Here is a 24978-nt window from a genome sequence, read left to right as displayed (position 1 = left end):
GAGTCCAGAGCAGAGGAGGCTCAGGGGAGACCTTATTGCTCTCTACAACTGCATGAAACGAGGCTGTAGCAAAGCAGGGATCGGCCTCTTCTCCTGCGCAGCAGCGACAGGATGAGAAGTAATGGCCCCCAGTTGTGCCAGGTTAGATAGTAGGAACAAAAAGTTTTCAGAAAGAGTGGTCAGGTACTCGCACAGGCTGCCTAGGGAGATGGTGAAGTCACCATCCCTGGAGGTGTTCAAGAAGCATGGAGATGTGGCACTGAGGGACATGGTTAATGAGTATGGTGGGGATTGGTTGACGATTGGACTCGCTGATCTTAGAAGTCTTTTTCCAACCTTAATGATTCTATGAGTCTTTAAGAACTGGGCAGACAGGCCCAGCATGGAGGAGTTGCAGTGTGTGCTTTAAGTGAGCAGTTAGAATCCCTAATCAATTTGCTATGTCAGGCTTCATCCTGTAAGTACGCATCATTGGCGTGGTGCGTGCAGCAGTGTGAGGAAGCTCAGGTAGTGGGGATGGTTTGATGTACAAAGTATTTTCACCTGTTTGAAGCAGCCTCCTGTCCCTGGGCTCTGCCTGACCACTTGTCTGATCTCAGTTGTTGTTTTTGAACATCTTTCTTGCTCTCACCTCATCTCTGTGTGACAGCTGTGCAGCATGAGGCTGCTGCGGTGCTGAAAGACCTCATAAACTGGCCACAAGATGTGGTCTTTGCTGCCTTTTTGCACTGTTGGCCTGTTAGTGGCGATCTCTGAGGCAGTCCAGCAAGGATGCAGATGTCCAAGAGACGTGGAATCCTTTCAAATGTTGGAGCTGAATTGGTGGTGATAGTAATTATTCCCTGTCAAGCTCAGATGAGGTTGTTATGCTTGTTGCACCTTGGCTTAGGTGATCTGTGGGGTCCAGTCATGTTGAGCAGAGCCACTTGACACAACCGCTGTGACACGTGCCGAGCATTTGGGCACAGTGCAAAAAAGCTGGGGAGTGAACTTGCTGCAGCGTGTCTGCAGGCTGTGAGCCCCTGTGCCTGCAGGCTGTCGTGTCATCTGGCCATCAGCTGCAAGCAGAGCTGCGTTAGGCACTGTGAGAGGTGCTCCGCTTCCACAGGCAGGAAGAGGATTTAGTCTGTGCCTTTTTCTTTTTCTTTTAAATTTTTGAAAGAGCAATAAAAGAACTAAGCAGCCGCCGTCCTGGTCACTCCCCATACATAATTGAAATAGCTGCCCGCTGAAGTCAGCATAAGCAGGGGGGATGGGGCTGGGTAAGTGGCTCTGACTGTTGCTATAACAACAGCACCTTGGTCTAATTTCTTTTGAAAAATGAATTGCTGCTGGTGGGATGAAGCGAAGCAGCTTCTCCCGGCAGATGAAAGCCCTGCCGACAGCCTCGGTGCTGTGTTGTTTATGTGCCGGGTGTGCTGTGGCACGTCCGAGCAGCCCTGCTGAAGGTTTCAGGGCAGTTGAGTTCAGCTGGGCCAGGTCCTCGTGCGGCTGTGTGTTGGTGTGCGCAGCTCCTGTCCTCCTCTGCCCCCCACTTGAGTCCTTAAGAAGTCAGCCCACTGAAGTTTGACCTTTTCCTGCTCCGCGACAAGAGTTTCTCCAAAGGCATGTAAATAACAGCAAGTCCTGCTTCACCCTGCTTTCTGCTTTGAAATGCAATTCCATCGGCCAAATATTTTGCGTAAATAAAGGTAAAAGCCTATGAACCTGGCAAGGATTTTATTTTTGTTTTATTTTATGCATCAAGAGTTTTCTGCTCGAAGATATAAATCTCTACTCTGAGGCTAATGTCTTCATGAAGCACGCTGTAAATCACATGCACAAGCTAGGCACTACTTCTTAGAAGGAAGTGGAAGGCACTTTGCAGGAGAATATTTGACTTCAGGCTTTGTTTTTATGGAGAGAAGGTGAGGTGCTGGAGTTCTACTCCAAGTCACTGTGCAATCCTAATGCAGTAAGCTGCTGGCCTGTCCGTGGTCAGTGCACAACACTCAAGCTATCCACTAGTTTACACGGTGATTGAGAATTAGATCAGGATGTGAGAACAACTACTCGCACTGAAATAAATTAAGGATATTTATGTGTCGTATCTAAAAAAGATGCATCTGTTTTTGCAGCCCCGGTGCCCTCCCAAATACTGGAGTAAGATGCTTTGCCACCCATGAAGTTGGTATGCAGCAGGTTCCTTTCCAATAAACATTTGTGTTATGTTTCTTTCCACCTACAGTTGTTCAGTGAGCAAACGAACAAAGTATAGAGAATAGACTGTTCTATTGACTCTTAGTCCCCCACACCCAAAAATGTCTGAGGGAGAATAATTTGGAGCTAGAGACTTAGAATAGGCTTTGGGGTGTTTGGGGTTTTTTTTGTTTGCAGCAAGGCAAGATCTTTGTACAGCTGATATTTGATGGAAAATAGTTTCCATCTTAAATCTGCTTTTTGTTGTAATACATAATAAACAAAGATATTGATATTTATATACTGGCCCTGCTTTACTTTCACTGAAGTCCTTGTATATTTGTACAGGGGGACATCCAAGTTTTTCAGCATGACTACATCTTTAGGAGCTGGTATTTTTAGGGTTGGTTATTTGCCTGTGGATAGTTGTGATTCTCTTGGTAAACATTCATGTACAAATAAGGTGATGGATTCAGGATAAATTACTAAAAGATGTAAAATGTGAAATGTTTTCGCTCCGACCCCCTGTTCCATAAGGGATGCCCGCAAAGTGCTGTGAAACGTATGGAATCAGCTTTGTTTTATTTCTCAGACGATGACCGCTCGTACTACTCTCTGACTTGGTATGAAGACAAATTAAGGTCTGTCTTTCTTACATGGCCTTCTCTTCATCACTAGAAGCATGCCAGCGGCCATTCTTACTGCAACTCAGTATTTTGCTAACATGGTCTTAGAGCAAAGGGAAAACAGGCTTGCTGGAAGACTCTAGCCATAGTGACACCAGATAAATGCAGTGATGTTCAGCTTAATGCAGGATTTTAGGGCAGGGAGGCAATGGGTGGAGAGCCACATAGCGTCCCTGTCGTGTACAGCTGTGCCCTGTGCTGTGCTCCCAAAGGCCTGCAAAGGGCTGGGAGAAAGGCTGCTCTCTCCAAGCTGCTCCCTCTGAGTGGGGATGAGAGATGAGTTTGCTTGCCTGTTTTGCTTTGCACTTGTGGCACTCGTGATGAAAGGGGAGCCTGCCTCCCAGAGCTAAGTGGGGTCTGCCGTGTGGGAAGAAACAAGGTTCAGGACCTCATGTTTAGGGCAGGGATGGCAGCTGAGCGGCTGAGATTTTCATACCACTAAAAGTACTTTAAAAATATGATAAAATCTTCCTTTTTTTGTGATCTTCTATTGTTCTAGTATCAAGGACGTAAGTGTGTCCTGAAGGAGTTCTCTAGAGCTGTGATCTCTTTGCTTCCTCCCCTCCCCACTATTGTTTTTGCAGGAGTTAAAGAAGGCTGCTTTTTTTAGCCTGGTACACAGAGCAGAGAACTTGATGTTTGATTGTGGTAGGAGGGGATTGTACTCCGTAACACTGCTTTACTCTTCTTTTTTTAATGTAAAATAAAACTTATATGACTAAGTTATTATTTATAATATTCTCATAGCTATTTTGGTTGCTTTCCTGGACTTTTCCTGTTATCATTTCTGTTAGTTATTTGTCTTTTATGTTACCCCCTACCACATACAGTATTTCCTTTTCTTTCTTTGTGTGTGTGTGATATGATTGGGTTAGCATTGTGCAAAATACGTGCTATTTTTTGGAGTGGTTATTTTTTTTTCCTCATTTAAAACTGATTCTTAATACATTTCACAGCCAAAGAACAGAGTGCTATTCAAATTAAACTACGTTAATTAATATTTTCAGATTTTGTGTGTGTGTGAACAGCACATTTCAATACAAATAGTCAATCAGTTGCATTGCAGATATTTTTTTTCAAAAACTTGGAGAAACTTTAAAAAAAAAATGTTTTTCAGAATAAATAGTATATTTTAGTGATTCAGTTTTTGAAAATGGAACAGGAGGCTCCTTAAAGGAGTCAAACTATCAGAAGATGCTGCTTAGTATTTTGTGAAAACAAGTTTCATCGCTGCGTTAGGCACCAACGAGTTGGAATATTCAGTCTGTTCTGTAAAATTCAGGTAGTCTGGGGAGTTCAGGCAAGTTTTACAGAGCTGTTTCTGGACCTGTGGACCTATGCTCTCCTATTCAGGGCAGTGGGTGTTTTGGTTTTTGCAGTTGCTGTTTTGAAGAGTTGGCTTGTTTGTTTTAGACAATCTTAGACCTATTTTTAGACGTCTTTAAACCTACTGATCAAGGCATAGGAATGAAATCAAGGAAGCTTCCTAATCGTTTTTTAAAACCTATGGTCACTGGTCAGCTTGGTAACAAGTGTCTGTCACAAGGCTCATCAGCACTTTGTCTCTGCAACTGGTCAATGTTGTTTTTTTTTCTCTTGTTTTCCCTTAAGCTTCAAGAGACTGTCAAAAGGAAGTTGGAAGGCGCACGATCACCTCTGAATGGAGAGCAGCAGAATGGAGTTTGCGATGGCAGCTTTTCTCCAACCAGCAAGCGGATACGGAAAGATGTACCAGGCATCGAGGCGATCAACAGCTTGCCCAATAACTTGCCTTTGCCTGCCGTTTCTCCTCTTCACCAGCTTGACATGAAAGCATCCTTGCCCCTGCAGAACAGTGGAACTCATGGCAGTGGGCTAGAGGACTTGGGTAAAAATGGTGGGCTTTCAGAGATAAAGCTCCCTGTTAATGGGTGCAGTGAGTTAGACGATGGTTTTAATGTCCTGCAGAACAAGGAACTAAAGCAAGAGCCTTTGGACGATCCTACCTGCATAGACACTTCGGAGACATCCCTTTCAAATCAGAACAAACTCTTCTCAGACATCAATCTGAACGATCAAGAGTGGCAGGAGCTAATAGATGAACTAGCAAACACCGTTCCGGAAGATGACATACAAGATTTGTTCAATGAAGACTTCGAAGAGAAGAAAGAGCCAGACCTTACGAGGCCTGCCGCAGAGACTCAAGAGAGTGCAAGCGTCAAAAGCGATCCATCTCATTCCCCATTTGCTCATGTTCCATTAGGATCTCCCCAGGTGAGGCCGTCTTCCTCTGGTCCTCCATTCTCAAATGTTTCCACAGCCTCTAGCGTGACTTCTGTATCCAGTGCTCCACCAGCTCCAATCCCTGCAGGCTCACCAGCAAACTGTGTTGTTCAGTCGCCTCAGACTCCCAACCAGGCCCATACTCCAGGCCAAACTCAGACACGATCTGGAAACGGGTATCTTATGAACCCAGCAGCAGCAGCAGTGGCGGGATCAGGGCCTGGACCGGTGAATCTACCGAGTGCTGACTTGTCTCCAGCTGAACAGCTCAAGCAAATGGCCGCACAGCAGCAGCAAAGAGCTAAGCTCATGCAGCAGAAGCAGCAGCAGCATCCAAATCAAGCCTCAAGCTGGTCACCTGTGGGCCCTCCATCTAGTCCGTACGGAGGGCCTTTCAGTGCAGAGAAACCAAATAGTCCAATGATGTATCCCCAAGCCTTTAACAACCAAAACCCAATAGTGCCTCCTATGGCAAACAATCCACAGAAGACCACGATGAATAACTACCTCCCTCAGAATCACATGAATATGATCAATCAGCAGCCAAATAACCTGGGCACAAACTCTTTAAGCAAACAGCCTAATATGCTTTCTTATGGCAACACCAAACCTCTGACCCACTTCAGTGCTGAGCTGAGCCAGAGGATGACCCCACCAATGGCAAATCCCAGCAAAAACCCCATGATGCCATACATACAGCAGCAGCAGTCCCAGCAGCCACAGATGCAAGCTCAGATGGGACACCTGAGTGAGGAACAGAAACGCATGCTCATCATGAAGCAGAAAGGAATGATGAACCAGCCCATGGCATATGCAACACTTCCTTCCCTTGGTCAGGTAAGTGCAATGATGCAATATGCAGGCAACCAGAAAGAAATTTAACAACTCTTTGTATGGTCTCCTCCTATTTATTTTTTTTTTTCTGGAATGTCATTGCAGATGCTTTTTGGGTTTTTCGTGTGACATTGGAGCTTGATCGTTTTATGAAATAACTGAAATTAGGTTGCGTTATGTTTAAGATATGTTGTTAAATGACTGTTTTTCTGAACCAGCATCTTCCCTGTTCTGCTGATGAGTGCATAGGGCCGCTCTGTAAAGCTTTGGTTCTGAAGTTATTGCTCCTTGGAGAGTTTGTTTCATTTTCTCGTAATATAAAACTTGATGCTTTTAGATCCCAAACCTCTGTATGGCTTAATTTCCACAGTGTAATTAGCACTATAACAGAAAGATGGAGCGATTGGCTCGTGCTCTTGGGCTGAACACATCTGACATTTTGGCTCAGGGAGTGAAGACATTTTGAGTGCTGAATATCTTTGATTTCCATTGGAAAAAGTAAACATAACTGAATGGTTTTAGCGGTGCTTGAACCATGCCTGATGAGATGGTTTACACCAGGACTTTCAAGAAGTCTTCAGCAGTCTTAAACATTATAATGTTGGGAATCTGTAGAGTCTTCTGACTCACTTTCAGCAAGAGGCTAAAGCTGTGTTGGCTTGAGTGACTTGGCATCAGTCTTACTTGTATTCCACGCTAACCGCCGGTGTGGCAGATGCCAGGCTTGGGGAATGCTTTGGAATTAATTAATAACTGAGTATTGGCTGTAGTAATGACAAACAGCCCTGTCACCACCTAGCTCAGCTGAGTGTTCTTACTTGAGTAGGCTCTGTAAATGTCTGCACAGTGGCGTAATGGAGAGGCTTGAGAATAAATCTTCTGAATGCTGTTATAAGGGATTTAAAAATAATTAAAGATAACACTGAGTTTACAAAGTAGGTGATGCTTTCATGGAAGCTGTGCCACCAAAACACGTCAAGATTTGTGATATAATAGTACACGGATAGAGTTGTTGGTTGATAGTTTTGTGTAACAGTGTTTTACCACATGAGCTGTTTCCATGTCACCTGCAAGGAGCGCTTCCTTCTGAGCATGGATAACTGTGATGCTGTAATGCATGTAGAAATCCCCCCAAAATTGTCATTTCTGCAGCCTGTGGTGTTTGGAGATCTACCAATAGGAGGAGCAGGAGGTTTGCCAGGTCAGAGTGCATTACATACTATTTAAAGTGAATTGCAAAACAAAAAGAAATGTTCGTCTGCCTCCTGTTTATGATTCAGCTTGTATGGTGACAGCTCAAAGGTTTGTATTTGTGTTTAGTTCTGCTTGCCTACTGCATTAGCAAGCACCAGTCTAAAGCTGCTTCCTTTCATGAAGACTTTATCTAGAGCAGTGCTGTGACAATGACCCAAAACTCAGACTGCAGTCAGAGATACAGGTTTGTCAGGTTGTAATTGAGAGGCGTGTAATGTTTGGTCAGGCTGTCAAACGTTTAAAGTTTTGTTTTCATCTGTTGACGTCAAACACCGACCAAAAAACTGAGAGGAAAAACTGCCTATGTGAAAGAGTTAATGTCATCTCCTGCATTTCCTAAGTTGAGAAGTTCATGTTATTATCTCTCTGCAGTTGTCCTGTATGAGCAGGAAGTCAAGATTTCATATATCTAATCTCACTCAGTTCCTTTTATAATATAAGAAAAACGAGATATTTGTTTAAACCTAGACATTCTTCCAAAACCAAGACCAGATATTAAGTCACTTCTGTATCTTACAAAGAAAAAATCTAAGGCAAATCTGTATTTTATTATATAAAACTCACTTGCCTACCCAGAAGGGATTTTGTTTCGTGAGGACGGCTGGAAGAATAGATTTCTATATGTAATGTATTTTTTCATTCCTTCTCTTCCTGCTTCCCTAAAAAGCATTTTTCTGTGGAAGACTGGAAAGCTTTATTACTGTGAAATGTGCTTGGTAGAAATGGATTGTTTTTGCAAAGATGGTAAAATGATCTGTTGATATTGTTGAGTTGAACGCAGGCTGATGCAGATGATCTGATTCTAATACTTACTGCAGGATGCAGACAGTCAGAGCTGCCAGATCATCTGCGGAAAATAAGGAGATTGCACTCTTCACTTTGCAACATTTCTGAGTGCGAGGGCAATGTACCTTTCAGTGAGCTGGTAGTTTCTACCTTCACGGCAGTTTTGGTCTTTGACACAGAATTGTAAAAGTGTGTGCGTTTGTTGTAAATAATCATGAGGATTTAACAAATGCTATTTGAAGGAAAAGAGAGTTCTAGCTGTTGTATGACGTGGCTGGCAGTGACCGTATGTTTCTGTCAGGTGACTGCTGTCGGGGGAATGATCAAGACCCAGAATGTGACTTAGGGAGAATCAGGCACGTACAAAAGACCACACCTGGTCCTAATTTTGTGTGTACTGCTGTGTTATCCAAGTGTAGCTCGCTGTGTGTGTGTGTGTGCACCACATACATTAATTTAACCTGTGTCCACTTCAGCCGCCGTGTTGTTAATGAGCAGAATGCACTCATGACTTCAGTCACTTAGCGTACTTTAGAGAAGACACCATTTGGTCTGTTGAGGCCTTCTGGACACTGTGTGGAGCCTCACCAACAGACGTGTTGCTGAGTGGCTGGTGCTCAGGGCTGGTGTCTTGGGCTTGCTAGGTCAAATGCTCTTGTGAAGAGAGGAGAGCAACGTGTCAACGTCGGTGACAGCAGCAAAACCAGTGTCTAGCAAAAGGCTTTCTGCAGCATCAGCGTTGAAGCTGTTCCTGTCAGACACAGAGGTCTGTTGCTTCACTGCGCAGACCAGGACTGGTGCTGTGCCTGTAAGCCCCTCTGCTGATGGGAAAGAAGCACACACCCTGCAACGTGATAGCCTTCATTCTGTCCCACAGCTTGTTCTCTTCAAGGAAGCACTTGGGTGAGGCGTTTTTCTGTTTTTCCACAGAACAGACCCTGCTTTGGGTTTTAAAGTAGGAGATTTTTTCCAGCATGAGGCAGAAGGTAGCACAGGCCACTCCTGCAGGACTGAGCATAAAATCCATGAGCAGATCTACATTCAGGAGGACTCTATCCTGCTACCAGCATGCGCTCATGCCTGATTTTTCTCCACTTGGTCAGGTTTTGACTTGGAAATCCTTGCTCTTAGCCTTGCTCCAGATACCCTGATCTGCCCTAAGAGCGTTTATTAGTGTGTGAGGATGTGGCATTTAATGCCTCTTAGCCTCATCCTGCTCATGGATACTGCTGTTGCTCTCCCTTTGCTGTGGCTGTAGGCTAAAGCATCAAACACAGTTTTTCCCTAAGGCTGGTAACTTGTAAGGTATTTGAGGGCTAGAGGTCTTCTGCTCTTCTGGTTCCTGTGCAGTAATAAAAGAAATTGGTTTGGCACTGAGATGCAACAGGGGCCCTTTAGGAGTTCTTATGTGATTTAAGGAATAAAAGCAACCATGAAACAACTTCTTCTCTAAAAAAGTAGAGTTTTAACCCAAAATGTTCCATTTAGTTTTTGAAGATGTGTGTAAGGTTTAATGGGAGGCATTTTTTCCTTCTTCTTCTTTTTTTTTTTTTTTTCCTCCCCTTTATTTTTAAACCAAAAATAATTTCAAATGGGGGAAAAGCAAAGACATTTTCTTTGGAAAATTTCAGAATCATTAATTGTGCCTGTTCTTGGTTCCAGCTGTTCAATATGTGTGCATAATGGTAAGAAAAAAGCAGCCAAATGGAATAGACGTTGAATGGCTGAGAGAGAATTTGATGTTCGGAGCCAAGTGAGGGAGGGAAAGTAATGAGAGGTCGAAACAAAACAGAATTCTCTGTGGGTGTAAGAAAAATAAAACTAGACTGCCGCTCTTTGCCTGCATGAGGCTGTGAGGATGCTGCAATTATAGTTCCTATTGAAACCACTGGTTACATTGTTTGAAATTAGAGGGGTGTGAATGAAGAGGAGAATTGACACCACAGTGGAAGAACTACCTTCAAGTTCTCTTTTCTGTCTTTTGTTTTAGTCGCAAATTGAAGATGCATCATCTGCTCAGTCTGTTTTTGTATGCAAAGGAGAAAGGGAGATGTGTGTCCAGAGAACATTTCTGACATGTAATTGTCTTTGTCCTTTCTGCCCTGGAGTAGTGCAGGGTTTTGAACTTTTGAAGGTTATCTTTGGGAGAGTGAGAAAAAGAGACTGCTGAGGTTCTTTACTTTCAGGGTAAGCTAAAAGTAAAGAAGAAAGTCTAAAGATCTGTATTCACAACATGAAAGTGTAGCAGAAACACAACTGTCTTACTAGATTTTAGGGGAAATAGGATAGAGTGGAAATAATGACTGACACTTCGAGGATTGCTTGGTGAACTTTCTATAGAGACACAGTGAATGCCTGTCTGTGCTGCGTTTGACTTGTAACCATTGTTTTTCGTGAAAGGTTTGCACTGGAGTTCAATTGCACTGACTGCCTTTGATGCAAAAATTTGTTCCCCAGAAGCCAATCTCCCATAGACTTTTAAGGACAGAAGGGTAATGGAAATTAGCTTGGATGGAATCTCACTAGATGATGTCTAGATACCAGCGGGGCCTTCCAGTGCTTACCTTTCTAGTATCATCTGCCCATTTTCTAGGGAAGCGGTCAGAATAACATCAGTCACTGGAACCAGATGTTAACAGCACTTGGCTAAGATCGATCTCCACAACACAGAGCTAAAAAGAACTCTGGCTAGCTGATATTTCCTCATTAGCTATCTCTTGTGATCTGTATGTATGTGTGCTTTCTAACCTAACACATGCTTTCTTCATTCCTTATTCCTAATGTTCTTCTCTAGTCTAAGCCTTGCAAAATCAAAGGATAAAAGCACTGTTATCTTGTCCCAACTGAACCAATAATTCTACCAATGAGAAAACCATATCTGTCTTCGGTGAAACCTACTTTCCTGAAGCCACTGATGGGTTTTATCCTGAGTCATCACTGACAGAGAACTGAAAAACATCCTTTTGCTGCGGACATGTCACAATAACTTGTCTTTTCCTTGTCTGAAATATCACAGTTGTAATGGCAAGCCTTCAATTCTTGGAAATTTCACCACTTTTTCAAGACTTGTTAAAATACATTGTGTGATTTGGTTCTGGTCTAGTTTCTGTAAGATTCAGAGACTCAGAGTCATTCTTGTCCTTAAAGAAATTGTCTTACGTTACCTTTAGAAGCTGAAAACGTGCATTACTGATTGCACGAGGAGTGTGGTTAGTGTCCTCTATTTTGAAGTATTCACAATAGCCATACTACGTTTTTCTGCACGGTCTACATTGTGGCATAGAGCAATTTGCTCTGTTATTTACATTCACCCGTTAGTCTGATGATACAACGTACGTCAACCAATACTTTGCAAGTTTTATTAGTTACAGCAGTAATATCAAAACATGGTGATTTGGAAATATCTATAGCCAGTAGCACCATTATTTTTACATACAGAGCTACACCTTCCTGCTTTTTTTCCCCATTTTTCCCTTACTAGGCAGGTTGTCATCATCACTTTTCATTTTCCAGCCTTGTAACCCATTCCACCTGCTTTCAGCAATACTAGCCATGATCCATTTCTTATTGTTCACGGACCTCTCACTCTTCTTCTTCATTATGTATACTCTTACTGTCAATACACAGTGATGTAACAACGTGTTCTTTCCACACGCTTTTACGGCTAGATCTGTCATGAGCTGACAACACAGCACCACTGAACATCCTGAGGTATTCGTACCACGCTCTTCCGTGGGCCGGTCTGCCATCCTCTAAGCATGGGCATACCTAATTAGCATGAAATGGCAGATGCTTTCAATACTGAACACTGACAGGGACGCAGTATTTTGATGTCCCCTGGAAAATCAGAAGCCCTCCTCCGTTAACGATTCTTGTTTTCCAGCTCTTCTTTACCTGTATGGGACCGAAGAATGCTTTTTAAAGTAAAGTTTTGATTCTCCCATCCACTCTTGACTCTAAAAAATGAAACTTAATGGAAGACTTTTCAAATTACAAATATTGCAGTAACACGGCAAGATGACATGAGGCTTGTGGTTTTCCTTACTCTTACTTCAGTGTCATCTGTTCTCATGCCACCCAAGTGGACGACTAAGGCTATGCTGTCTACTCTTGTCTACTCCTTCTCGTTCTTCTCCATGCAAGCCTAAACCTCTTACTTGGAAGAGTCTCCGTAGTCATGTTTGTATTTCTAACACATCACATAGATCTCTTAGGAAAGACCCCTCGCAGAAACTAATCACATTGGTTTCAAGCTGCTGTCTGTGGTGAGGACATGGGTGAGGTAATTGCTCAGCACAAAGAGATGTTTATATATTGCTTCGCCTGCCACCAGCACGTAGCTGTGCACCCATTTCTGTGTGCAGGGGACTTATTAGACACTGCAGTTAACACTAGTAATGAACTCATCACCAGGCCCTGGCCAGATTTAACAGTACAGATCCAGGTCTAGAGATGTCTTCAGTTCATCTCCTCAGAAGCACGAGGAAGATACCTGTGCAGAAGTTGGTGGTTGGCTTTCCCTCTTTGCTAATGGCAGTCGCACAAGCCACGTCACTAAATTTGTAACAGCAGACACTTTGCTGGAAGACAGGAGATGCTTTACAGCTGTCCACCCATTTCCACTGCAATGGGCAGCTCTGAAGGGCAATACCTTTCAGGCAAGTCAACCATGAGCAGCAGCAAACCCACGCTGTGTTGTGCAGAATGCTCCTTGAGTAAGGGGGCTCTTTCACCGTGGCCTTCTGCTTGCCTTTACTGTTGTGTTTTGGCCCAGAATGTACTCAGTCCTACCATTTTCCCCACAGAAGAATCACTGAAAGTGTCTTTTTTTTTTTCCCCAATTGTTTTTAATGATCTATTTATAAATGAAGGAGCAATTAGTCGTCATTAGGCATATTGCTGTGTGCTTTAGATAACTGATGGCTTGCAGCACTGGCTGTAAGGAATTGCCCAGGCTGCCTTCAGGCCACAGCTCCTCCCTGACTAGAGGGGAACTTTCTTGTCTATCAAACATTTGAAACTGCCTTTTGGCGATGACAGGTGAGAAACAAGCTGTTAGTAAACTCCGTTGCTAGGAAAGCCTGTTCCCTGGTAGTCTGGAACTTGTTCTCCGTTGTAGGTACACATATACTCTTTTTGTCTTTCCCAACCTTTGTGAAGAAAACTGGGAACTGGATTTAAAATTAACTCCGGCTCTCTATTTATATACATCTTTTTCCTTCTCACAGTAGGGATCTATATGAACTGAGCTTGTATTCCAAGCAAAGTTGTAATTATTTTATTGGTATTTGAAGGGAAGATTCGCTTTGCAGATAGAGATTCTTTGGGCCAGAATTACCTCCTTTCTAAGCAGTACCTCTCCTGTGCTCCCTTTGCTGTGAGAGGGCCGGGGATGGCTGTGCTGTCCTCCCATGTGCATGTTGCCCCCCACCACACATCTTTCTGCCTGTTAAGGAACTTAGAGCAAGCGAAACCGTTTTGAAGGATTCAGTATTCAGAGGTTCCAGGGTATCCTGTAATTAAAAAAATCTGTTTCAAACTATTAACAGGTTTTGCTTACCTTAAAAACAAGTTGCATCTTGTTCTTTTTTTTTTCCATTTTTCTGCCTTGTAGGTGGCTCCTTCCCTCTGCTTTCAAGTAAACAAAAAAAGGAACGCTGACTGGGTGAGAAATCAGAGAAAATAACCACGGGGTGTGCATTCCCCCAGAGGCTGTTTTGCTGGAGAGGGAAGAAGTATTTGCAGCACCCGGTGCTGTGTGAATCCTCCTTTATCTCCTGCACCAGCTCCTGTCTTGTTTACAGGCTGGCTGGGAGCAGCGTACTGCCTTCCCAAGGCTGAGGCCAGGCTGGGAGCAGGGAGCAGAGCGGGGCAAACTGCTGCCTTCCCTCCTACTGAGCCCATCCTGGGAGCCAAGAGTGCAGCAGGATAACAAGTTGCTGTGGAAAGGGAGGGGAATCCCACTGCTACTAATGGCACTCGCTGTACTTCGGGTGAGCTGATAACACCGAGTGCTGCAAGGGAAGAAAATCTGAAGGTTTCTGCCATGGCAGTGCTCCACCTGGGTCCTTGTGTGGGTGTGGAAGTTGTGTGTCAGAAGTGATGGTGCCCATCTCAGAGATCTTGCAGCTAATTCAAGCTTACATGCACTGACATCTTCATTTCAGAAACCTAGAAATGCTGCAGTTGAAGTTGTCCACAGCTATCTGTGCTGCTCTGGAAGCTGCCAGCCGTGGCAGAAGAGGAAAAAGGATGCAGGAAGAGGAGTTAAAACATACAGATATCTTAAGGGAGGCTTGGCACTGCCGGAAAGAGCAAATTCTCTGCTGTATCATGCAGGAATACAGGCCAACTCTTTTGCTTGAGGAGAAAATTGGTGAACACCAATTAATGTTCCCGCTTTAGTCCAAATAATACTTTTCAGAAGAAAAGTAATTGTCCGGTTGTTGGTGGCTCCTTGTCACTTATCCTTGTTTTCTACAGTTCGTGGCTTTTAGCCTTTTAGTGGTCTGCAATTGTGTAATACCTCTTGAAAGTCAGCCCCAGTAAGTGGTTAAGAGTGCATTCAGGAGGTTCTGCCAAATCCTAGCTGATGCATCTAATTTGCTAAAGAATGTGGCTTCTGCGCTCTCAGCAAAGATTTCATTCCTCATGAGCAGTGGGAAACCTGCCCTTTCTGTGCCACTGTTCAGCAGCTTAGCATTAAATCTGAGACAGCCACCTTTGTCACTGAGGAGAGAAACCAATCTGTTGGTTCCTCAGTTGTTGGTTCTCATGTGGTACTGGTATACATGTACTGAGTGCTTGTGTCCTTATTTAGCCTCTTTTCCTGCGTGTGGGAAGCATTTTGTGTGTATTAGCTTGCAAGAATGTCTTACATATTGTGAAGAAACCACAAACTCTGTGTCAACACATCTCTCAAGAAGGTGGCTTGCTTGTTTGCACCCAGCAGGGGCTTGTTAGCAGCTCTTGCTCCACCGTCAAAGGGAGCTGTCTAGGCAAGGCCAAGTATCTGTGAAGAGAGCAAGGCCAAGTCCATCAGCTCTATTACAAAGTCATGCTTTTATGTTTTAGCTGTCTCTTTTTCACTTCTGCTTCTCATGTAGACAGTGTGAAATATTCCTCCCTCTGCAAGCCTAGTCCTTGCCTGCTTGTGCTAGCATCCTTCCATAAAATCTTTTCTGCCCAGTTCCTTGCTGCAAGCTGAAGCTTTTAAATAATGCAGGTGTATCTGTAAGCTGCCTTCTGTTTCCTTCTGCTGTGTGGAGAAAGTGAGGGAAAGGCAATATGTTTGAAATACAGAAATAAAAAGATTTTTAAAGGGTCAGCCTAAAAGGAGTTTAAGCTCTGCCCAGCAAAGATGCTTCCTCCCCACCTGATATGATGTTCCTTACAGGCTTGAGAGGTAACACCCTCAAAAGAATCTGCATTATAAATTACTTCTGGTACATAGCATTGCCTGGAAAAAAGAGAATTCCCAAGATCACCCAATATGTGCATTCTAGGGAGTTGATTTCCAGTGTGTTACTCTTTTCTCTCTGTTTCTCCTCATCAGCTTTTCTTTCTCTACCTCCCTTTCTGATCTCTTAACTAGCACAGAACTATTTTTTCGGTCTTGTCCCTCTGCAGGAGATCACTGCAGACACTGTGGCTTTGTGTGGTCCATGAACCTCAGGCTGATGGAAATAGTATGAAATATTTGTTGTCACATCAAATGCTTTTTTAACCAGTCTTGAGACAGTTCAAGGACTGGGAGATCTTAGGTGCAATTTCACTGATGTGGTGGCACCATCCATGTGATAAATTTGGCTACTTCACCTTCAGTCTGGCCACTCATCCATCTCAGCCTGGGCTCTGACACTTGAAACTGTAGAGCAGCTTCACTGGATCAAGCTTATCGTAGAAGACTAAAACAAAAAAGTCTATATAGGAGTTTTCTATTGCAGAATTGCCTGTGATGTGCAGTTTCCCACAAGGTGATGTTTCCAGCAGTAGAAGGCAGTATGTTAATCATAAGCTCTGGAATTCGTACAGATGTAAAAGTATTTTCAGGTGATTTTTGTTGTGACTTTTAAGCCTTTTCTCTTGCCCTTCGTGTGGTATGAAACTGTTCCCATCGGTTGAAGATAGCTTCACTGTTCCCAACAAGAGGCATGTAAAAATCAAAACATTTGAAGCCTTTCCAGTGATTTCTGAAATACTACGTACATCACATGTGATGTACATAGTGCACAAAGGATGTATGGTAAAATGTAATGTCTGCAGTTACCGCGAGGCAGTATTTCCCTCCTTCATGTCCCCAGTTAGGGGTCACCAGTCCAGCAGCAAGAAGGACATGTGGGCTTTTAGGAGAGCTGGTGGCTTCCCAGAGTGTTTCTCTTGGCCACCAGCCTTGCTCTGTGCAGTACAAGAGCACGGTGGGCAGATGTGCAGGACACTTTCTGCCAGCTCCCGTGCCTCACACAGCTTACGCTTTGGGTTGTGGCTGGAGATTTCACACCATGACACGAGGGCGGTCCCTGGGTTTGCTGATGAAGAAGTTTTCATTTGCAGTTGCCCAGTTCCTGCAGCTGGTTTGCAGGCAGTGTGAGTGTAACACCTTCGTTTCTTCCCAGTGCTCCCATATGAGTGAAAACCACTGCCAAAACCTCCTCTGGTTGCACACAGTGTGGGTTGGCCTCCAAGGGCTCTGCTGAAGGGGCACAGGTGTCACCCGCAGATGCGCTCACAGCTCAGGGCAGGCTGTGCTGGCTGGGCATGGCTGGCATGCCAGGTGCACTGCCAGCATATAATTTTTGGGGTGGAAAAGGATCAGGTCAGAGGCAACATAGCAGTGGCTGGACGGTTGAAGTTGAGAACTGCCATTTGGAGCGCTCAGATCCCTTACGGTTTGAACTTCTCCCCAGCATCCGGAGCATCTTACATACCTGCTCTGCTCACCAGATGCCCTACAGAGGTGTTATGTCACAGGGCTGTTGTGTTTTGGCTCTGTGCAATGGTCAGAGCCAAGTGGGAGCATTGGGAGTCCTCGGAGAGCTTCCAGCACTGCATCTGCTGTGTCAGGTAGCGGGGTGGCCAGCATGAGCTCCAGTCTTACTGCATTCACCCAAGGCAGGTTAGGGTTCTGCTTTCTTCTCCTGCTCAGGCCTCTGCTCTGGTGCAGCGTACTGTGTCAAAGAAATGAAAAGCTCTAATGCAGACAAATGAGCTGTTTTGTTCATGCTACAAAGAACCCGTTCCTCTGGAAAAATCATGGCCATTTGGAATATCCTCACGGCCAAGCCTGAAATCTGTGTGCTGCTGGGGGTGCCGAGCAGTGAGGTACTGCATTGCTTCTAAGGTGGTGTTTTATCACCTCGCAGATTTTTCAAAGCAAAAAATGCAGGTTATTGTGATTGATTTTCAATTAGTGGCGAACCACGTGGGATCTCTCCTTCATTTTCCTGACCTATTCCACCACTTCTATTTTCCCATTAGTAGAGTAGTCTGTGTCTTCTGAACCTAGTGAGCGCTTTCTCACCTACACAGCCCTGGTCAATGAGAGCACTTATGCAAGGATTGCACAATCTGCCCCCTGCGCATTAATGAAATTGCAGAAATGTTTTTTTCCTACTTCTTTGGGATTCGATTCTTCTTTTCCAAAGGGTTTTTTTTGGCCTCACAAAATTAGATCATCGCCATGTAAAAAACACCCCACTGTGATCACGGCTTAATTGAACAATGCCAGAGTTTTCTTGAATGTTGTTCCCATCTCTTCAAGGTTAAGTAAGATCCAGTGGGCTGGGCCTTTGATCTGCATAAGAAAGGACAACGAGGCAGTTTGCGAATCCTTTCTCTCCGTCTTTATTCTTTGCAGTTTGGGACCAGAAGGCTTGAAATATTTTCTGCTTGCTAAGAGGAAACTTTATGTAATATATGTGGAGATGCCATTATGCTAATTAGCGTTGTTAGGAAAAATCAATGCATGTATGTCATCCAACAGCAAGCGATGATCTTCTCACAATCAGCAATTTATCATGCGCTACCGATGCAGTAGGGCTAGGACTATTTTATTCAGATAAATTTCTCATTCATTTAGTCAGTAAATCATGGTGCACTTCATGATAGTCATTTTTAATGTGATTGCATTTTGTTAAGTTTTAATCACGCATAATGGATTTTATCTGGCAAGGAGGTCAACCTGAAGTCTCTTCCTCTGTCATTTGTATCTTACCCTCCCAGCATGGCGAGCTCGTAGCCATTGCATTTCTTGCTCCAGACTCCCTGATTTTTTGTGTGTTTGCCACGCCGCTGTAAGAGAATTACACTTTGGAGACTGATGACTCTTTCTTCTGCCACAACACCGGAGGCAGATGAGTAGGAGATTTGCCCTGCTGTATCAAGCTATTGAGACACCTTGCGTGTAGTGATGCTGCGGCTTTTCACCCTGCTACCACTTCCACGTGGAGCCTGATGTGCTCTTTTCAGGTCTCATGCTCAGTAGTTACGCTGGTGCAACTCAGATATATTCACTGAGTCAGTGCTGTGCATAGAAGCTGCTATCCAGAGGAACTTGGTCTTCTGTCTGGTAAATGGAAATTGAGTAAACCTGCTCTATGTTGGTTGGTTTTTTTTTGGTTGTTGCTGTTGTTCATATTTAGAAGAGCACCCTCAAGACATTTTATGTCTTAAGAGGTTTTTAGTGCATCTCTTCTTTCTTTGTCTCTGCAATGCAACTTTGCCTACAGCCCCAAGCATTAGCAATGCAAAGCAGATTTTGAAAGCCAAGAAGGATCCAAATTCTTTCAGATGAACAGTGTGATTTAAAAAACAAACAAAAAGGGATTCTAGATAGAATAAAGATTGTCCAAGTGGCATATGGCATGACAGTGACCCTGCTGTAAGGACAGACGTATGGAGCTAATGATAATCCTATACTGGAGCCAGATAACATCCTGAGGTTAGGAAATCAAAGCCCCATGCTTTGGCTTAGCAGAGAATTAGCATGGAGAGCTTGCCTTAGCTTTGGAAACAGGGCAGTTTGGCTCTTTGTCATGTTGCATTTGGGATTTGTGGTGTTGGCAGCAGCAAGACCCTGTATAACCCTGTGCAGGAAAACCAGACCCGTGGAGTCTGACCAGAATACGTTCAGTTAAGCTTCCATTTTAGGTGGACTCATAGAGGGTGCATGCTGTTACTGTTAACACTTCGTATAAACAATTCTCTGTTCCCACCTACCTGTGCCACACTGGGTGATGCTGGAGTGATGCTGGGAGTGGTGGCACTTGGAGCAGGGGCTGGCACAGCGACTGCGGCACTTGGTGCCACTGAGATCTTCAGGGCTTCTTTACACAGGGACTGCCAGAGGTAAATACTGGAGTTTGGAGAAGAGGTGCTCGATGTCCTGTAAGGACACAGCTGGGTGCCAGAGCCACTTCATTTCTCCTTTGTGCCCTGGTGCAGGCGATCGTCCAGCCAGCAGGGCCGTGGCACCAAGGCTGGCATTGCTCCACAGAGGAGCTGTGGGGAGCTCTTCTGTGCGGTCAGGCGCTGTGCAAAGGCACATTTGTCTTGCAGAGATAAACATGTGACATAATTATTTCCCTGCTAGTAGCGCACAGGCATGGCTTGGCATCAAATGAGCGCATCACTTGTTACATAAATGCTGTGTCCTCCTTAAAAAAAAAAAGGCAAGTTGAGGTCAGTAATGAAAGCTGAGAATTTTGGTATTCTCTAACAAAATATCTCTATACCACCCAAGCCCACCTCCCTCTGCCTCTACCGTATGCAATTTTCTCACTTTTTCCCCTCTCTGTTAAGATTTTAAGAGACACTTCACAGTATAATCTTTGTTAGTCATTTTCTGAAAGAAAGTAGGTTATATCTTCCAATATACAGTGCTCAGTGTTGGTATCGATGCTTGAAGAACAGTAACAGAAATTAATAGGGCAGTGCTATCATTTTTTGGTGAGTTTTGGATGTCTCGGTGGCTTTGTTTTTTTAAATGGCAAAACAAACCCAGATATCAAAAGTGTCAGCAAAACAGGCAATCAGAGCTGAGACATTTTCAGTATATTCATAACATTTCTGTTTATATTTACTTTCATTTGCCCACAAAGGAGGGATTTGGGTACGGAAAAAAAGCACAAATCTCAGTCTAAAAGCAACATATGATTTAAAAAAAGGAGTTTTTTTTCATGCTTATTCTGGATGAAAGTCTCCTGGCTCAGCTGCAGAAGGCAGAAGAAGAATTTGAAGGATTTGTTGTCGTTATTCTTAAAAGCATGTGCGTATCTTTTAAATGAGATGATTGTTGGTCAGGAATGGCTCTCCTATTTTTTTATGTCATATAAATAATTTCTAATGAACTTGTCACCATAGTATCTGCATTCCAGCAGATACTATCTGCATGTACTATACATATACTATGCACATATACTTAATCTACAGGATTAAGGTTATGAAAAATTATCTCAAATCAGTCCAAAGTTGAACTACTTAATCTATTTAAAAGGCACACATCAGATTTTTTAATCTTAAGTTTTTGAAAAGAATTTGGGTTTTATTCCTTTTTCTAAATATAAGCTTGAGTGTTTGTTGTTTCTCTTTGAGTTTTACATTCAAATGGTGATGTTATTAATATATATCTTTATTAATTGCCCTCTGTGCATATCTGTCTTTGCTTCCCTGTTGCATAGTCTTCTTTTTCTATCCCTCTGCAAATAGCGTTACGTTCTCCTGCTTAGAACAGTGTATGATGGAGAAAAGACGATACTCGTTAAAATGCTTAACTGGGAAACAGTCCACTTACACAATCCCTTCTATGAAATCCAGTCTGTCGACAGAGCATCTATGTTGTATTGTTGCAAGTGATCGATCACTGATAGTTTAAAGCTCAGAGGTTGGGAGTTGCTTTTGTAAATTGAAGAGGATTATTTCATGCTGTTAAGCGTCCCTGTCAGAATATAAGAGTGTATTAGCAGAGATATGATTGCACACCCCAGGGTTCCTTGCAATATTTAATTCACTAAACGCACTTAGCAAAAATCAGACTAAGCAGCCAACGTTTTAGCTCTGTGTGGCTTCCTTTGGATCACACAGGCAAACAGAAAACACTACACTAAGCTAGCCCTGCCCCTACGATCTCTGCACAGTTGTTTTTTTACGCTTTGCAAAATGTATTTTGGTTCAGCACCTTACCAAGTTGTTTGCAATATGAACAGCTAATGGCTTGCTCAGTAATGGGGTTGTGAAGACCCACTTCATTATTACACATAATTGTTTACCTGTGCTCATGTAGAAGATCTTTTCCTGAATTTCACAGTATTTCTGGTTGGAGTGCTAAAAATAAGTTTTAACAGTCGTAAGAAGGGAGCCGGTATGTGGTGGTGTCCCTTGCTCTGGGCCGTAGCTACCACACCTTAGTGCACATTGCTGTATTCTGCACGTGCAAAGGGACGTTTTCCAAAGGGCAGAGATGATGCCCCAGATCCTACAGAAAGTGGAGGTTGGATCCTTAATTCCTGTCATTTTTTGAACATCTTCTCTCTGCATCTTTATTACTTCTCTCTTTCTAAACCGCAGTAGGCAACCTCTCCTCTGCCCCTAGTGAGCCCTGCAGGGGCTGCATCGGCGTAGCTGAAGGGGCAGCTGATGCCAGAGGGCAAACAGTGTGGGGCTGTGTCTGCTGCCTTGCCTTCCACTGCTGGCTGCATGCGGTGTGCAGAGGGTGTGCTTTGGGGGCAGCTTTCTTTGTACCTCAGCTGGTGTGGGCAGATGCTTCTGCTGCAGTGGCTGGAACTTCTGCTCCTTGTTACAAAACCACATCCTAAAAAAGGGTATCTTAGCTTATCATGCTCTTTTTGTACCGTGTAAGGGGATGATTACTTTCTCCATAATCCCTTCAACGTTATAAAGTGTCATTTCTGAAAATTAAGAACATCACCCAGGAGTGCCTTACGTTGGTTTGTTCGGATTTTCTTAGCAGTCATGGGGACATAAGACTCCAGTTCTGTAGAGGAAAAATTGCACTGTTTAAAGTGATATTTCCTATTTCCTGGAGTGTGCAGCTTTTTCTGCGTCCTGGCTGACTCCTGTAGTCCTGCATGTGCTCATTTACAGGTAGTTGTGACCAACAGCAGGTTTGTTAGGAAACTGCGATCGATTGTTGATACGGGAAGCAAAAGGGCGAGAGAACTCCAAAACCAATTAAGAAATAAGACAGTAACCATTATCCAATCAATTCCAATGGAAAGGAAAAGCAGCAGAATTAAGTATTTAGGAAAATATCTTTGAAGGTGATACTGGCCTCCATCCAGTAGCGTTGCCTTGTTGTTTACTGTGGTACTCAGGATAGTATTCTTGTTGCATCAGTCAGACTCTTAGATATCTACTTATAATTAACATTTCCTGGTAGGTTGGTTTCTGGAAACTTTACTATCACTGTGTTGTTTAACTCCACACCTATTCCAATCACTGTATGAGATTGTCCTAAAATACAATTTTACTTAATCTAGTCCAAATTTATAGTGGCATAATTGTTACAACAGCATCTGAGCTTTGTCCACAGGGAGAGGTTGCATGTAAAGATAAATTCTCATTTAGATACTTCTGTAGGTAAAGATGAATTCTCATAAACAGATTGTAAATGACATAAAGATAGATTTTTTTTGTGAAGACCTTCGTCAGGATTTCATTTTGCTTAACAAATCTTCATGCTCAGTCTCATCAGAAGATTTGACGGATAAGTATAATCCTTGCTATCATTCTCATGTTTCTGGTTTCATAGATGTTGGCTGTTAGAATCATAGAACATTTGAGTTGGAAAGGACCCTTAACAGTCATCTAGTCCAACTCCCCTGCAATGAACAGGGACACCTACAGCTCGACCAGGTTTCTCAGAGCCTGGTCCAGCCTGACCTTGAATGTCTCCAGGGACAGAGCATCCACGGCATCTCTGGGCAGCCTATGCCAGTGCCTCACCACCACTGCTGTAAAAGTCTTCTTTCTTATATCCAATCTAATGTTTCCTCTTTTAGCTTGAAACCATTTCCCCTTGTACTGTTGCCACAGACCCTGCTGAGGAGTCTGTCCCCTTTTTAGATACTGAAAGGCCTCTCTCAGGTCTCCCCAGTCTTTCTTAGCCTCTAAGACTATCAGTGCCAAACACGGAATATAAAAAGGAACCACAAAAAACCTGTCATTTCACCTACTTATCACCTATGTTCTATCAGAGTTGTGCCAAAGGAGCATGCTCCAAACACCACTTCTCCAAACACCACCTCTCCACAGCCTGCATTAGGACTTGACATAGCGTGGGCCTGGAAAATACCTCTGGGGACTTAGAGGCTGGACCTAGGGATCATGGTACTTCTGCTTAAATCAGTGGTCTTACTAAAGGAGCCTGGATACATTCAAAATTAAGGATGTGACCTTTTGGAGAAATATTCGCAACCAGGGGAGAGCTGCAGCTGGAGAATGTGGGCTTTTTCCTGGAGCAGATAAGCACTTTTTTGTCATCTAAGCAGAGAAGGAGGGCTCCTGAGTGGCAATGCTGTCTTAGCAAATGTGTTGTCAGTAACAGAGCAGAACTGCTCCTTCTGAAACAGATGAAGTCATTGTCAGCAACTCCGTCTTTGACATACTCAAATATTATCCTGCTCTGTGCACATGCACTTCTCTTTTCTTACACGTCCCACTGTTTCTTTGAAGTCTTTGCAGGGTGAAGGAATCAGCTGTGAAATGTTTCTTTCTGCTCAAATACACATTTTGAGAGAAAGGGAGAAGGGGCATTCCTCAAGTACATCACCTTTTCTGTTTGGGGATTCTCCAGGTTACTCAGGAAGGTGGAAAGGATGTTGGGCCTCTCAGCCTAGGCTTGGCCTTCGCTCTGTTCCTGTGCATGACAAAAGCCCAGCAAATGGAAAGGAGAGTGAGGCGTGCACAGCTGATATGGAAACCTTATGAAATATTCAAGCATCCTTGAGTATGGAGATACTGGACTCTTTGGAGTTTACCTACCAGTGGAGAGTGGGAGTTGGTTCTCCTCTTGAACAAATAAGTGATCACTGAGAAGAAGGTGCACATTCCACTATAGACCTTGGTGGGTTCCTCAGCCCTACTCCCAATGCAGTCCAGCTAACTTTTACAAATAATTAAAGGAAAATGACATAGATAAATGAACCAAGGAATAGACTTCAGCATCTCTTGAGGTGGCAAATATTGCCGTACTCATTGAACTCTAGCTGAGGACAAAGATAAGGTGCATTTTGCTGCTTCATCTGTGGATGTCCAAGGCCTGATGCTTCCAGTCTCGTTGGCCTTACCTATGATGAATGCACTTTTTTTTTTTTTCCAGAATCAACTCACTTTAGGAGAGAGGTGATTTTGTCCTGACAGGCTGGGAGACTGGCGACTGGCTGAAAATCTGTAGGAGGTGTCTTCAAATTCTACACATACAGGGAACTTGTAGTATTCCTTATTTGTGAGCGAGGATATTTTCAAATAGATCATTATTGTCAGGTTTGTATCAAAATGAATTTAAATCCAGAGCTTCCTTCTAGGCTTATATTGATACATAAACCCCCTCTTTCCCCCAGCCAACAAAAACCTCTGCTTCCACAAAGAGCCAACACTTTGAGAGGGATACTTTGAAATTTAGCTTAAACGTTTTACAAAACCCGCAGGTGAGTGTAGGTTTTCTTGGGCACAGGAATTCCACTTTCCAGAGGAATCAGTGGAAGCAGAAGAGACTGCTCAGTGCAGCAGCAGAAATTAAAGTGAATTTCCCCTCATCTGCGGAGAAATCGCTTTTGAATTCCACCTTGTTAAATGGCTGGCTGAAATCGTGCATGATTAATGGACAAAATGAAAATTAGATTATGTGTCTTTACTCTTCCTCTGACCTCTACTTTCTCCTGTATCAATTGCAAGCAGTCTGTGTGAGGTGGGAAAAAAAAAAAAAAAAGGAAAAAAAAAAAAGCTGTATAAATACCCTGAA

The 24978-nt window shown here is 43.5% G+C and overlaps 1 protein-coding gene across 1 annotated transcript in view; it reads left to right on the top strand.

Annotated features, from left to right (window-relative positions):
• MAML3 (mastermind like transcriptional coactivator 3) overlaps positions 1-24978 on the top strand; it is a 221964-nt gene that overhangs the window by 118397 nt on the left and 78589 nt on the right. The window contains exon 2 of the mRNA XM_048943286.1: positions 4476-5963. Coding sequence (XP_048799243.1) covers positions 4476-5963 — 1488 coding nt within the window. The remainder of the gene's footprint in view (positions 1-4475; positions 5964-24978) is intronic.

The sequence above is a fragment of the Lagopus muta genome, chromosome 4 (genome assembly GCF_023343835.1).
Source record: "Lagopus muta isolate bLagMut1 chromosome 4, bLagMut1 primary, whole genome shotgun sequence".
NCBI classification, from domain to species: domain Eukaryota; kingdom Metazoa; phylum Chordata; class Aves; order Galliformes; family Phasianidae; genus Lagopus; species Lagopus muta.
This window is presented reverse-complemented; position numbering and strand designations above follow the sequence as displayed.